Raw genomic sequence first — 16512 nt, 5'->3', positions numbered from 1 at the left:
CAATAATCAACTAGCTGTTGATTTTGAACCTACTTGTATTCTACACTTTAAAAAGACAATAGGGGAAGGCGGGGTAAGTTGTGACACTTTTTGCATTTTGCACGTTAGAATTGATATGACTAGTAATATTGTAGAAATAAGTACCTTACCTTTAAATTTGATTCTTGGGAAATATTTTTCACCTATATATAACTTTCTACCCCCACGCTGAATGTCATTGTGACCTTTGAAAAAAAGGATGTCAAATTGCTCAACTTGCCCCATCTGTGGGGTAAGTTGTGCCATCGTCTGGGGTAAGTTGAGCCACAAAAACTATGTAAAAAATGTATGCGGGAAGAACCAGGATGTCAATTTTTCATTTAAAGTCTTTTCACTTGCTAATTCTCTATGAATACTAACATCTTCTGAAAGTAAAAGGACTGTCATGTGAATTTGCTCCTTTCTGCCTACATATCAATGGCTTTTTACGTTTTTTATTTTTTTTAATTTTTTCTTATCATACATCACCTATTCTTTACATTCGATTTTGACAAGAAATGTGTTAAGAGCAATCGTATGTCTAGATTATACTGTGCGTCTAGCATAGAAATCAAGTTGCTACATCTTAAATCAAGTTGCAGCAACTTGATTGAAGTTGTAGCAACTTGATTGTGCAACGAATACTGTTTAATATTATTAAAATATGTACAAATCATCAAAACAATTGCATTTGTTTACCAAAAAAAGTACTAAGAACTTTTTACAGAGTACTTCCATTGTATTTTAATTGTGTCCGTCCGTGATGTCCGTCCGAGATGTCCGTCCGTGATGGAAAATATTTGCAATTCTCTCAGAAGTTTGATATTGGTTAAGAATTCAATATGCTGAACATAGAAGCTAACATACCCGAGTGTTAGGTGCATTAACAATAATTGGTCCATGTAAAGCTGTTTAGATAGAAACAATAAAAATGTACAAAAATTCTAAAAACCACATTTCTATCTTGTCCGTCCGTGATATGGCACATTTAGTGGATACCTGTGTTTGTAGGTAACCATGGCAACAAACTTTTTTAATCATTCAGCATACTATGTCCTACCCTTCACTATAAAACACAAAGGAACCTTGTTCATCTTATTCCTAATTTGTTACAAGCCTTCAAAACTTTCAAAATCTATCAAATGTCCGTCCGTGATGAACCGATCATGCTCTGAACCATATTCATATAATAAATCATTAATTCACAGCAGTAAGCATTGTTGACCTATAGCGCCAAATCATTACAACCGGAGTTTGCTAATAAGAGTGTGCTGAAAGATCTAGTTAAAAACTAAATTTTGAACAGCCTGAATGCATCAAGACTTTGTGAATTAACTGCTTTATATCCAAGGTTATTTCCAGTATGACTACTAATAAATAAATTTCTAAATTCTGTGTTCCACATAGGTAGGACAGGTATTGCTGTTTTCTCTACTAAACTAGATATGATGTTGGAATTTTGACAGAATACAATTTTTTTATTGAAATGTTATTTGATAATCATATTGATGTGTCACTTTTCTTTAACTAATTCATTCAAAAGTTAAGATAAAAAAAGCTGGGTAATTTCTAGAATGCAACCTATGCCAAATAAAATACACAGACTACTGAGTGCTATGAAGGCACTGTTCAACATCAGTAGATCTTAGTGTATGGCCCTATGGTTAAAGTTAGGAATAAGTTTTCCCCCTAGAATAAGTCTCGGGGGAAACAAAAAAAGGGCTTCGTACCTTGCTTTCTTCAATGAAGCCCTACCTTTTTTTTCTTCCTAAGTTGTTAATATTTTTTTTAATGTGACCAGATGTCATGATAAACAATTGTTTATCCCAAGATCAGTCACTGAGAAAGGTAAGAAATATTTTTACATAAGAATGAGGATACCTTGGAAAAATCTAAGTAAAGAATTAGTTAATGCACCCAACGTCCACAGCTTCGAGAATGGACTGGACAAGTATTGGAGATGTGAACCTGTGAAGTTCAAGTTTGATGCTGACCCGCCAGGACATGATCCGGCCAACCTACAGAGAAGGAATTTAAAGCTGAATACAGAGGCTTACATGTAAGCCTGCATTCAGAAGCATCCATAAACATATACTGTGTACAGTAGCAATGTTAGGATCTCTGTTACATGACAGAACAGTTGAATGTATTAATATACAGTTGAGAATAGCATTCAAACAAACACAATGTATTGCCTATTTGTTCTTCTGTGATAATGATTACAATAGTTGAAAATTACATAGCATGACTAGTATGTATGAATTAGCTGTGCTATAATGAATTCTCTCATCACTGTTGATATTATTGAAGCTTTCGTAAAAACTAAGAACAAATTCCTCAAAAGAGCAAGAAAGGAAGAAAACTAATAAATACAATAAATTACAATATAAAGGAGAAAATCATGTGATGAGGACGATGATTTCAGAAGATCTTGCAGAAGGTCTGCAAGCACATTTTACTCGCTATACCATAATTTCATAATTCATGGGGGATTGACCATTATCATGCTGGATCATTCCTAGGTAATAAACTTCCACAAGACATCCTTAGTATTTCTTGTCTAATCACCTTCAAAATTTCATTAAAATTCTGGTTATTTAGACGAGCTTTCCAGTAAATGTAACTCTTACCACTCTTTAATGTGTTTCCATTTCCTTTTTGTTCTTTACTGTCCCCTAAGCATCTTCTCATTATAGATACTGGTGCATTTCAAATGTCCACGTTATTATAAGAGGGTATATGTTTACAGGATAAACATTAAAGAGCTCTGAGGATGTCATGAAATAGACAGGTTTTAGTTACATAGAGATTACAGCACTTGAGGATCTATGACAGATGGTGATGGAGATACATTAAAACTTTCAAGTGATGGCACTAGTTGATGTATATGATCATTAAACAGCCATTATATTGTGCTTGTTTTCACATTTTCAGAAAAAATCACAAAAATAATGCATGCAAATTTACACAATCTTGTTACACACAAGCCAGAAATTGAAGATTATACAGTTTCAGGCTAAATTTAGAGGCGTGATGGCTCAGTTGTGAAGCGGGGATTTCGGATTCCGGTGACCCTGGTTCGATTCCCACTTGGAGTGCTGTCCTTTGGTAAGGCATTCATCCTCATTACCAGATCTCTCGGAGAGGACCTTCAGCTGTTGGTCCTCTAGTTGCTTGCTCACAAGCATTTATGCTTTCTTAGCAGTTAGGTAAAAAATCACCACCATTTACCATTACCATTCAAATTTTTGTAAATCCCAGTACCAAAGTACACTATATCTATGATCCATTATACATTTTAAAAAGATTTATTGTATTCAATCATTGGATATTAGATGAAATATGCCATCAACTGATGGCAAGGTGCATAATTATTCTTTCCTTTTAGAAGGGGTGACTTATTTTTAAGTCAGATTTTCTGACACAGCCCATAAATCCCAAACAGCCCTTAGGCATACAGCCAAACATAAAATTAGAACAAAAAAAAACAGATACTAATAATACAATCTATCAAGTCACATACAAAGGAATGTCAAAGCAAACTTAAGTATATTTTGTTGTTTTTCTTCAAATTTTGAGGTAAACCACAGCAACATTATAAATTTGGATGGCATGTAGGAAAAAATAAATGGCCACAATAAAATGGAAAGACCTAATGCTAACTTCAACATGTTGTACTATCTTGACATGAAAAAATTGAAAATATCACTAAGCTTAATTTGCTATTAACCACTGCATGTGTGATTAAGATTCTAAGGCACGTCAGTATCATACTGTGAACTTTGAATAAAATTATCAAAACTATGAACAAGACTAGATAGCACAATGCGGGTAGGTCATCTAGTATTTTATATAAAAGTATTTCATATTAATTTCTATAAAAATGCACAAAACAAAAATATTGTTTTTTAATTGCCCTAGTTTTCACAGCACAGAATGTAGACTGTAAAATACTAGCTTTGGAATAAAAAGAGCAAACAATATAAATATGGCAAAAACACAGGCGAATGCAAAATGAAAATATAAACCAGTAATTATCAATTTGTTGTGTCATTTCTATGTTGACATCACAAATTTTTATAGGCTTAACCCAACAATTACTCATAAAAAATAAAAACACAGCTGCTATAGGGGAAAGGAGAGACGTAAAATAATCTACGATGTGATTATCATCTAGTCTGTATAAATTGACATAATGAATCCGTATTACTACAATGGAATTTGGCACACTTGAAAATGGACATGATTAAAATTCAACTGAAAAAAGGGATCAAATGACTTCCAAAGGAATACACTTAATGATCAGTGTTTTTCAAATTCATCTCCCTCCTCTTAATTATTATTCCCCTTATGAAGAAAAATAAGGATTTTTAGACACCTAATTGGTTAAACATAAGGAATACAAATAATGAATTTTGGGTACATGAAAATAAAATACATGGCAAAAAGGTCACATTTCTATAATACAAAAAAGTGGCTTGCTGGAAAGAATACATATCATGAAGTATTATTCAAACAAAATGTTTCCTTTAAACTTTCATCTAAATACTTGCAAAGGTTTCTTTGGGATACAAACATTGGCTGTGCCAACTGGCCTTTAACCTCATTACCCTCAATTAAAAACAGATTGTAACTTCAGTCTTCATATAAAAAATGAACATAGCTTTCAGTTGAACAATCTAATTGGTTTTTTTCATATGGACATGAAACAGGGCATACATACATGGATGGACAAAAGATTCAACATGCCTCCAGAATCCAGTTTCACATAAAAACTTTCAGAGCACAAACAATCATTTTGTACAAGTAAATGTCTCTTAAACTAAGAAATTTGTGTCTTCAGGGTGGAGTAACATAAGAGATGCAATTTATATATAATTTACAATCAATAGTAACTGTCTCTGATTTTGGTAGAGGATTACATTTACATTCAATTGTATAAAATGATGGCTTCTACTAATATGTTACAGAGCCTTGACAAGTAGATGGGATTACGATGAATACCTTATGGTGTGAGGCATGATGGGTAGTGATCATCTATGCATCCCCATTTTCTTGGAATATGAGATCCCATCGTGCCTTGTAGCTGCCTGTAATACAGTTTGTAAAGAAGGAAATGTCAATTGAAACTGAACTATTGATGTCATAAATGGAGGCAAAGTCTTATGGTTTCGTTGTTGCTTTTCTATAAACAGAAAAATAGTTTGAATAATAAGCCTACCGGGGGCTAACTGGAATCGAGTATTAAGTGGCAAATGCTCCTTGTAACATGTGCTAGCCTTGTCTTAAGACCTGCTTGTTAAAATGTTAAAATTTGTCTGGCCAGCAGACTACATGGCAACTGATCCCCCCCTTCCCTTATCTAAGACTGGACTACACCACTAATACTAAATAATACTTAAGAGTATAATATTGAGGTTTACATTACTTTACACCATATTTGTGGAATGATATGGGTTTGAAAACAGTTTGAACTCTTGGAAGTTATCATAAGATATTAAAGCATTAAAGGCTGTCAGTACTTATCTTGGATACTGTATTTCTGTTTAAGAAAATTCTTAAAAAGTTGCGATGTCATAAAAAAAGTAAAAGAAAAAAAAAAGTTAATAACAAACATTGTCACGTCCCTTCAGTTCGATCTTTTGAATGTTTAACTGACCTTGTTGATTTCTTTGTGTCTATCTCTGCTAACTATCTCTTCAATGACTTCCCCACTTCCTCGAATCAACCTGCGAGTGAAATTGTCATAGATTTGAAGAATAGTTATAGGCCTGCTCTATTTTAGTAGATAATTTATGTCATAAAAGAGGCTTACATATTTGTCCATTGTTATTTCAAATTTCAATTCAGCCACACATAGGCAATTACAATCACAACATGTACATTACATCATTGTTATAATGACAATATGTCACTTTTATACAGTATATTGCTTTCTACAATAGGAAATCATCCCTAAGTGCTTTACAAATATGTAATCAGGTTCATTGGATTCTAGCTTGCCAACACCAGATATTCATACACTTCCTCCACTCCCTATGGAACATTCATTCATGTGTTAATGCGTAACTTACAAAAAGCTTTATGAAACATTCATTAGCAGCAATATGTCACAAGGCCAAGGTACATACCTATTTCTTCCCGTATCTGGATCATACACCCTGCGCACTTTGCTCTGCTCCTTTTCATACTGCTCTTTGGTCATCGGGATCATACTTCTCCTTGACGAACTTTCTTCTTCTTTCTTCCCTGCTATCATAAGATAAACAATCAAAATGTGCCCATTATACATATTATTCAGATTATTATTCAGAAATCTCTCTCATGGAGCAGTATATCGAGAAGGGGCACTACTCTCATGTGGTTTTAAGTGTTATTAAAGCACAATTCAATTTCAAAAAAGTTTTCCATAGACACTGGCAGAAGTTTTCTGAGGCATAGCTCAATGGCTTAGCTCTGCATTTAAATTGCATTCAGAAAGAAGGGGAAAAGAAAAATATGAATTTCCCAAAGTGCTGTATTTCCCAGATATACCATTTATCTTCAGTTTGTGCAATCTATTTTTCATACTGTCAGTATGTATGAGATAAAAGAAAAAAAAAATATCAATTTTCAGCTTGCTTGAGGGTTCAAGCATATAAACTGAAATCATTTCTTTTATATAAGACAAGGATTTTTTTTATACCAGTTTAGAAAGTGATCATAATTTATCGTCTTTATTTAAATTAACAAAATATCACAGGGGACATCTCTCTTATTGACGTTATGTTCATAAATATCCTAGATCAACTACTGTTTGGGTTATGTGTTCAATATGTTTGTATATATTTTGATCTTTTGGAAATGTCCCTTAAAACATTTTTTAATATCTGCTCTGCATAACAAAAAATAAGAATATTTGAAAATAAAGATCTTAGTCTGAAAATATTAACTTGAAGTTAAAAATCCACTCAAAAGTTACCATAGTTTTGTCTTTGTTCTAACAAATGAGAAAAAATGCTTTTATTAATGGAAATTTTCCGTAAGAAAAAAATCTAGATTACTTTGGATTATTCTCTAAAAACCTCCAAAGGAAACAAAATTACTTAAAATAAAAAAATATTTCTAACCTTGCGCCATCTCAAGTAACTTCTTCTGGATTCCTGTCAGCGGTGCAGCCTCTTTATCAGTTTTCCTTTTCTTTGATCCCTCCTCCTGCTTTCCAAGGTCTTTCTTTTTCTTTTCCTTGCTTTTCTTCCGCAAAACTTCCTTTTGCTTCTTTTCTCTCTTGTGCTTCTTCTTTTTCTTTTCCTTCACTGGAGTCTTCTTGGTTTTCACTGTCTGTATCCTATCCTTCTTTTCTTTTGGTTTCTTTGCTGGTGTAGAATGCAATGAGATGTCACTCTCTGACATATCTGAGCTCCATGATGCCTTCCGTTTCTTAGGGGTTTTCACTGGCTTCTTTTCTTTTGACTTTTTAGAGTCTCTTTCATTCTTGCCATTCCCAGGTTTGTTCTTGCTTCCATCTTTGCATTCTTTCTCAGACTTCCTCTCTGTATCCAATCTCTTTTCTGATCTTTCTTCTTTTCTTCTATCTAATTCATCATCATTTTTGGAGGGACTTTGGTACTTTCTTGCATCAGATTTATGTTTAGGTGAATCCTTTTTTGACCTACAATCCTTTACACCAGAATTCTGTTCTTTTGAAATCCTTTCATTGCTTTTAGTGCTACCCCTTGATTCATCTCTATGACTTTTGGTTCTATCACTCGAGTGTTTAGAGGATAATGTTTCTGAAGTGTGTCCTGTGGATCTAGGTTCACGTCTTGAATCTGAAGAATGCTGTCCATTTTTAGATGGGTGTCTGCTACCATCATCACGGTGAGGACTCCTATGTGACTTACTGCTCCTATCTTTACTACGACTTCTGTCATGAGAGTGCTTGGAAGAATGACCTCTCTTATCATCTTCTTTCTGCTTGTATGACTTATCCAAGGATCTTGACTTGTGAGGTTCAGAATGAGGAGCATTGTCATTTCTCCTCCTTGTATCCCCAGAGTGCTGGGATGAAGAATGTTCTCTACTCTGACTTTTCTTCATGCCTCCATCATCCCTACAACGTTCAGAGGCTCTATCTCTAGAATGCCTATCCCTGTCATGCCTACTACTAGATGTACTTTTAGAGTTATTGCTACCTCTATCATTATAAGACAATCTATCACGTTCCTCCCTATCACTCTTCCTGCTCTTGCTCTGGTGATGAGACCTTTCACTGTGACTATAGTTGGGGCTTGCTCTTCTTTGTTTAGAGTCTTTACCTCTGCTGTGTCTATCTTCAAGTCGTGAGTCCTTCAAAGTTTTGGTTTTAGTGTCAGGCTCAGGCTGCCTTTTGGCAAGGACAGGAGAAGATGCATATGCTTTGGGTAACCTCGCACGGGGAGAATCATCATCAGATGAAGAAACAACATACTGCTTGCCTTTGGCCAGCCGAGCCATTTCTTGTTCCTTCAATTCAACTACAGTATCACTGTCATTTTCATACGTTGCATACGCTCTTGGAATTTTCTCTGAAGGTGAACTGTCAGGAGATTGTGAAGAGTCTGTGTCTGAATGAGACTCCTCTTGAATGGCACTTCTATCAGAATCGCTATTTGAAGCCGTTGCATATGCCTTCGGAAGACTTGGCCTTTCATCATCACTGGCTTCACTATCCGATGAGTTGGAACTGTCACGCATCCTCCTTGAATGAAACTTTGTGCTGGACAAAACTTCTTTGTGACGTTGTTCTTGTTCTTTATTTGAGTTGTGAGTCAAGCTTTTACTGGCCTCAGCACCAGACTTTGATCGTGATCTCTCTTTAGAATTTCTTATAGGAGAGCGTGATCTACTAGCCTTCTTTGAATAAGAATTTTTTCCTTGCTCACTTTTTCGCTCATGAACTCTTCCATGATCCCTACCATCTTGACTCTTTTCCTTTCGACCTTCCTGCTTTCTGTCTTCATCCCTATTCCTTTTATGATCATTCCCACTCCTTTCAGATGACCTGTGCTCTCCTGAAGAATGGTGTTTTCGATCACCACCATGTCTACTGTCATCAACATAATGCTGCCTATGGGATGATCCTCTTGAAGTATGATGATCTTTCTCCCTTTCTCTCCTGCTATCCCTCTCCTTGCCTCTCTCCCGGTCCTTGCTTCGGTCTTTCCTTCTATCTCCATGAGGGGACCTACTCCTTGTTCTACTCCTAGTCCGTCCCATTGTGAGCCTGATGATAAAAAATAGTATAATTTCATTCATGTCTCAAGCAAAATATAATCATATAATCTCTAATCAACAATTTTGCATGCCTTGAGAATACATGTATGTACATGTAGTTGAACTTGTAATACTACTTTCATTCACACAAGTGAATCCAGCATCACATTTAATCTTTTCTAAAGAAAGCTTATCTAAAATTATGCTTTGCTGTGCAAAGTACATTGAGTATTCCCAAATATATAAATTTGAGTGCAGTGCCTCTTTTAGTTAGATCATTTCTTAACGTGCATGAGTTCCACTCATGCCTAAAGATGCCTTTAAAAAATAACCATGTTTTAAGATTGCATGTAAGCATACTTCACTGCTGTATTTTAGTGCAAGTGTTACTCCGTCCATTGGCAAGGATGCAAATGTTGGTCCTGTATGAGAGCCAAAACCAATACACTATGTAAAAGAGAAAGGTGTTCACGCAGTGTACACCTCACTGTCTCCATCATTAATTAGATAGTAAAATCATTCTTCATTTGACACAATAATCAACACTTTGACTGTGGGAATTAACAGTAAGACAAGACAAAATACAGAAATGATTCATATACAAACTTGTGTGAGTTTTTCATTTTCCAAATAGAATAAAGTGAAGAATATACTTTTAAAGGCATATGATGAACTACTGTATTACGAGTTCTTTTTAAGATAAACTTAATCATTACCAATAGAAAGAAGAAAAAATTGTAGGTGTCTGGTCTTTTTCTAAACAACATGCTGTGTTGGTGATCTTTAGTGTGAAATTTTGTCAGCTTAGATTTAATGACTTCCTGTTTTAAGGCACTAGTCAAATGTAAAAGGTTATATCATAACCTTGTTCAGTGAATGAGTGGTTATAGGGATCTTTTCCTCATTTAGTAACCCCTGTAAGCATAGCCAGGAAGCTCCTACAGAGTAAAAATCATCACTAACATGTGCTTACTTTCCTCAGAGCTAGAAATTGTGACCCCTTCATGTGCGTTTATTGCGGTCAACATTGCAATTTTCACCTCCGAGATTTCTAATTTCCCAATAAAAGATCTAGCTCTAACTCATGTCAATGGTCTAGAACTTCATTTCCGACATTTATACAATATCGATTTCATTTTTGAACAAATATTCATCTTGCCCTATATCTACAACAAGGTGTAGTCATCGGTCTTTGCGTGATTCCTCTATATGATCCTTTGGTCGCTGGATCACCTCATATGACTTTAGTTACCTGAATGACATTGAATCTCCAGATGAAATGGTGCAATCTCTGCAGACGTTACTAGGACATTTTTATCAGCAATATTTTCCACTTGTTGTTCGTCGTTGTTCACCGAATGACAAGCCTTGGATTACTGATAGATTGAAGTCCCTCATCCGAAAGAGACAAGTGCATTAGAGAAAGATGATCGATCAACTTTCAGGAAACTGAGGAATGAGATTCAACGTGAGATCAAGACGCGAAAGTCTCTCTATTACCAGAGAAAGATTGCGGCGATGAAAACATCCAATCCTGGTAAATGGCACAGACAACTTTGCTCTCTCGCAGGCTTGAACAAGCAGTCTTCTTTCAGTTTTCCCCAGGAATTTGACACAACCTCCTCTGAACAGGCGAAACATATCAACAACTTCTTTGCGAATATTTGCTGTGAATTGCCTGCCTTGGATCTTTCGTCTTGTCCGGCCTTTCTACCCTCTAAAGGACCACCACCTAAAATCCAGAGATATAAAATCTTTGAGATGCTCCAAAGGCTGAATTCTTCCAAGGCTATTCATCCGGAGGATATCCCCATACAGCTGATAAAAGAATTTGCCTTTGAACTCTCTGGTCCTTTAGCAGACCTGCTGCCAGTCTAGGCCAGGGTACATTTCCGTCTCGTTGGAAGTCTTCTGTTGTAACACCAATACCAAAGTCGTATATAGTCACCAGCTGTTCCAACTTGAGACCTATTTCGATTACCCCTATACTGGCACGTGTTTTCGAAAGTTTCCTTTCGCAGTTCCTGATTAGAGACCTTACGCCTCATCTGGATCCGCGTCAGTTTGGCAATGTGAGGGGAAGTTCAACCACTCACTACTTGGTAAGTCTCTTGAATACAATCCTCCGTGGTTTAGACAAGCCTTGTAGTTGTGCTACGCTCTGCACCATAGATTTTTCAAAAGCCTTCGACCGTGTCAACCATAATGCGGTGATACATAAACTCGTCAAGTATGGCGTAGATGGAGCAACTTTGTCAACCATTGTAAGCTTCTTGAGTGAGCGAACCCAGGCAGTCAGAATCGCTTCATCAATCTCCGAAGAATTGCCTTTCACCTGCGGAGTTCCTCAAGGGACCAAGCTGGGTCCTTTGATTTTCCTTACATTGGTAAATGACGCTGCCATAGATACTGATCAACGTTAGAAATATGTGGACGATTTGACCATTCTTGAGATCCACCCCACTTCTGGCACTTCGACGTTACAAGATCATCTTGAGAGGTTAACATCTTGGAGTACAGAGAATGACATGAAATTTAATGTGCAGAAAAGTAAAACCATGTCTATTGACTTCTCAAAAAACAGATCCAATCCTTCAAATCTACTTCTGAATAATCAGCAGCTGGAGTATACGAACTGCCAGAAGCTGCTTGGTGTTCTTCTTCAATCAAATCTCAAATGGGATAGACATATATCGGACATGATCTCGAGAGCTGGAAGGAGAATATTCATATGTCGCCTGCGGAAAGCGTCAGTCTCGATGCACGACCTAGTGAATATATATTCCACTTACATCCGTCCAATATTAGAATATGCATCCCCATTTTGGTCCACAAGCATAACAACGAATCAAGCTAATGACATCGAAAAGATCCAAAAGCGTGTATGTCGTATCATCCTGAGAGATCAATATATCTCCTATGAACACGCTTTGAATAGACTTGGTATCAGTCGTCTGTCCGAGCGTCACGAACAGTTGCTGCTTACCTTTGCCAAGGGTTTGCTGACCTCCCCTAGGCATCGAGATTTCTTTCCGCCCCTGCGCAGTGGAGTGTCCTCTTGGAGTCTACGTTATTCTCACCACTTGGATACCCCTCTGTGCAAGACGGCCCGTTACCGTTCGTCGACAATACCATCTGCGATAAGACTAATCAACGCAAACCTTTGAAAATCTTGAAATATATGTCTGGACAATGAAATTTGATAATGCTTTCCATTCTATTTTTGTGTGTTTAAACTTTCTATTACTCTCTCTGTAATGTTTTTATATTTGTGCAATAATTGACACATATTGTCACAATATCAACCACTTTAATAATTCATTGTTCATTATTTGAAAATAAGTATTCTGTTGATTTCTGTATAAAACATATTTACATCCTGGGACATTTTCTTATTTTGTTTAATTATACTGTACTTAAGTCAATTGTCACCCCGTGTTCAATCCTATTTATCTGTCAATCAATTTGCAATATTTCGAAACAGTTAAAATTTGTCGAATTATCTTTAACCTTGACACCTTGCTGCAAACTGAGGTTTACTATTTCTTTTCATTTTATTTTGGCTTGAACAAATATTGATTCTGTTTTTGTGAACGCAACAGATTTGCTTTATTTAAATTTCAATCACTTGACTTTTGCGTCAACTACACAACTCATTTTCTGCTTTTGTTCATTGTTTTTCGTTTAGCCCTATTTGTTGGTTTCTGTATTTTGATTCAAACATAATACTAGAAAGTTGATTTATTGCTATTTCCATAATTTGCATTTGGCGTTTTATCAATTTTAATTTAATGTATATGTTTTATCTTTCCCCATTGTATAATTTTAGTATCTCTGTTTATTTTTTGCTTGTAAATTGAACATTTTCAGCCTGCGAGCTGCCTGTTTGATATTTGTTTCAATAAACCGATTCAATTCAATTCAATTTAAATAAAAGTACTAGTATTATGAGGAGACACTTATAGTGGTTGGCCTCTGCTAGTAGCTTAGCTACTAAAAAAGAGAACAAGATGGAAATATAAACATCGGCACATTTTCCATCTCCTCATGTTTTTCTCATTTTTTCCCATGAATTTAAATATTTGTTTAAAAATGAAATCTGTATTGTCCAAATGTTGGGCTAGATCTTTTACAGGGACAGTAGAAATCTTGGGGGCAAAAATTGCAATGTTGACCGCAGTATACACAGATGAATGGGGCATAATCCCTGGCTCAGTGGAGAGTAAGCTTTTTTTAATAGTGAATGATTTTTACTCTCTAGGACTGAGCTTCCTGGCCATGTGAGCATGGTGAGCTGAAAAAAGAATGGCCATGTTTGGACCCCCACCCCCTTTTTTTATGTGGTCTTGATCTCATGGATAAGTGCTTGGGTTTTACATCATCTGAACAGTTTCCACCAGTATATTCACATATGATATGCCTTGGCAAAAAAATAACTGATTTCTTTTATTCTTTGGTTTCATGTCATGTGCAGTGCAGACTGCAGAGTAGACCAAAAGCTTAGGTCTCTGCTATGTTGGTTGTTCCGCTGAACTCAGCTGGCTCCACTCACCAAATACAGAGACCGAAGTTCTAACTCGATCTGTACAGGGACTCAATGGCCATATGTTTATATTTTTAAAGTTCGAATAAACTAGGAAGTGGGAGTTGCGAGACAGCCGAAGTAAAACACTGTTTTCTCCCCTTTTAGGTTTATTTTTTCCCAGTTGCAAAACAAAGTAATAATCCTTATTTTTGACAAGTTCTTTTCATATATTTTTATGAAATAAAGACAAAACTCAAAAAACGGCATTGGGGGGATTTGCATTGTTAACCCCCCAATGGTGCCTGCACAATAGCGAGCCATCTGTGTATGAGGAGAAATTTTAAAAATAATGTTAAAAAACTCCTCGGAACAGACGGCTGCCTGCTGTCTAACTGCAGAGCAATTTGAATGTGCGATGCGCTATATTGTATCGTACAGAAGGCCAGGCCGGGGGCTGTCAAAGTGCACCCAAGTGTTCATTACCATCCTGCCTGTAGGGAATCTACAGACCTGTAGGACTATGGTATGCCAATGCTGTTCAGAGCACACATTTTAAAAAATCATTAAAATATCATTTTTGTGACCAAAATTACTAATTTCCCTTACAGTTGCAATTCATTTTTCATTAGTAACTTGGGAATCATTTTTGTATTCACCAGAGTGCTCAAAAACTTGAAATTTGGGCATATTTTTGTGTACGCCCTCTATTGGTGGAAAGTATGTACGGCAAGAAAATTTTCATTTTTCAATCTCTATTTCAAATTAATAAAAAAATAATTTAAAGAATCAAATTTACTTAAGAGCCAAGTTATATGATGAATAGGTGTTATGGAAACTGTCAGTGTAAAAAAAAATCAAGCATTTGTCCCAAAGAAAAAGAGAAAATAAGCCAAACGTTGCCACCCTTATTTTGTCACACATGGAGATGTAACTGAGAACAAGGCACTATTCTATGAACAAGGCAAGGTTATATCATAACCTTGTTCATTGAATGGGTGATTCTCATAACCTTGTTCATACTACAATCAGTAGAGGCGCTGGTCCAAAAATTGGGATTGTCCCAGAAAACAAGGATATCCTCCTAAACCAAGACAAATCATGTCTTGATTGAGACTGTCCTTGTTTATAGGGACGTTTTTTTTTCACTTCCCCCTAAGGGACAAAGACAGCAATTACGGAAATTGAGAGTGCTAAAAATAGAGTCAGTGACCTCAATTCCCCCCAGTTCACCGTCTAATTTTCATGACTTACCGTCTTCCAATAATCTTTTTATGAAACCTGATATGTTTACATTGACTAGCACACTTGATTGGTGTCGGCACTTGACAGGTGAATGAACATTCCTAGATTTCTTGTGTGAAGAAATCATTATAAACTGAGACAGTCCCTGTAAACTGGGACGATCCCAATTTTCTGACCAGCGCCTCTACTGACAATGTGTGGTCAAAGTGCAGCTGCAAACATGGCGATACATTTCAAGATTTCATGACATATTGAGATGGAAGTTGAAATCAAACATTGAAATTCGAATGGACAAATATATATGCAAGAGCCAAGACAACAAACATAAATGCAAATTAAATTTTTAGTCTACTCTAAGTCTAACTGTAACTCTGTATTCCTGTAACATAAATAATATTAGTGAAATATTTTAGAAGATTTAGAACAAAATTAATTTCAGAAAAGAAGAACATGTTGAATTTCGGACAGATTACTCTTGTCTAAACAGATCCCCAGAAATTCCCCTGGCCAAAAAATGCACTGTCGGTAGTGACTAAAAGAACTGATGAGTGAATGTGATGTCTGTACGAATCCAACAATTGAAAATAAGTTTACAAGATAGTCAACATATGGGACTGAACAGTACAAATTTGTACAATTTTTACTTATTCTTAATACTCACGTCAGGAAATATGAATTAAATAGTTCACAGATGATGCAAATAAATTATTATAGCTCTCAGAATGTTCACACGCTTGTTTGATAGTTGATTATGCGTGAAATAGACATCTTTTAAGGCCAGATTTATAATAAAAGAAAATCCAGGGCAAACCCACACAAATTTCCGTCCATACCTAATCTTAACGGCCCTCTACGACCACGTTAGCAATATTTTACCGCAATTCATCGAGTTAGCGGTATTTGAATTGCTCATATCCCCCTCTTTTTTTCTTTTTAGATCGGAAATGTAATGGGCACAAGCCAGAAATGTCTTATATTTATTGCTCGAATAGGGGTAACATCCATGCATTTTAATGATTAAGTGCATGCATGCATTTCCATTATTTCTGATGATTTTTTTAAGTGTATTATAATTTATTAAAACCGGGATTAAAACCCTGCATGGGGGCTGGGTGGGGGGGGGGGCAGTCAAATGTATTGCTGTACACATGCGTTACCAAATTATTTCCAAATACCCCCTAAATGGGGTTTTCTCTGTGTGCAAAATAATCACCCCAACAAGTTTTGTTTGCGGGCTTCATTTCCACATTTTGGCCCCTAAACAAGTTGTCGCCAGAATATAGCGGTCTCTGTTATGGTTCCGCCCCGGGGGGCCACTTCCATTCACGAGTGGATACCATGCGCGACCATGGGGTCTCGAAAAGCACCCTAAACACGTAATTTCCATATTCTGAAAATGCACCCCTTAACAAGTATTGGAGTGTGAAACCCTACCCTAAACAAGTATTGGAAACAAAACGATACTCTTGGCAAATATTCACTGAAATGAACCC

The 16512-nt window shown here is 36.2% G+C and overlaps 1 protein-coding gene across 2 annotated transcripts; it reads right to left on the bottom strand.

Annotated features, from left to right (window-relative positions):
- Window positions 1-3578: 3578 nt before the first annotated feature.
- LOC121409067 (dentin sialophosphoprotein-like) lies at window positions 3579-15875 on the bottom strand. Of its 2 annotated transcripts, none has more exons than XM_041600867.1 (5): window positions 15681-15875; window positions 7128-9262; window positions 6150-6270; window positions 5678-5747; window positions 3579-5108 (listed from the first exon to the last, which is right to left on the bottom strand). In XM_041600867.1, the coding sequence occupies exons 2-5, from the start codon at window positions 9253-9255 to the stop codon at window positions 5052-5054; spliced, it is 2376 nt and encodes a 791-aa protein (XP_041456801.1). In that variant the 5' UTR covers window positions 9256-9262; window positions 15681-15875; the 3' UTR covers window positions 3579-5051. The 2 variants fall into 2 exon arrangements, with proteins under 2 accessions (XP_041456801.1, XP_041456802.1); XM_041600868.1 differs by having other exon boundaries at window positions 6150-6267.
- Between the last annotated feature and the right edge of the window lie 637 nt (window positions 15876-16512).

Source organism: Lytechinus variegatus, chromosome 2, assembly GCF_018143015.1.
Source record: "Lytechinus variegatus isolate NC3 chromosome 2, Lvar_3.0, whole genome shotgun sequence".
NCBI classification, from domain to species: Eukaryota; Metazoa; Echinodermata; class Echinoidea; order Temnopleuroida; family Toxopneustidae; genus Lytechinus; species Lytechinus variegatus.
This window is presented reverse-complemented; position numbering and strand designations above follow the sequence as displayed.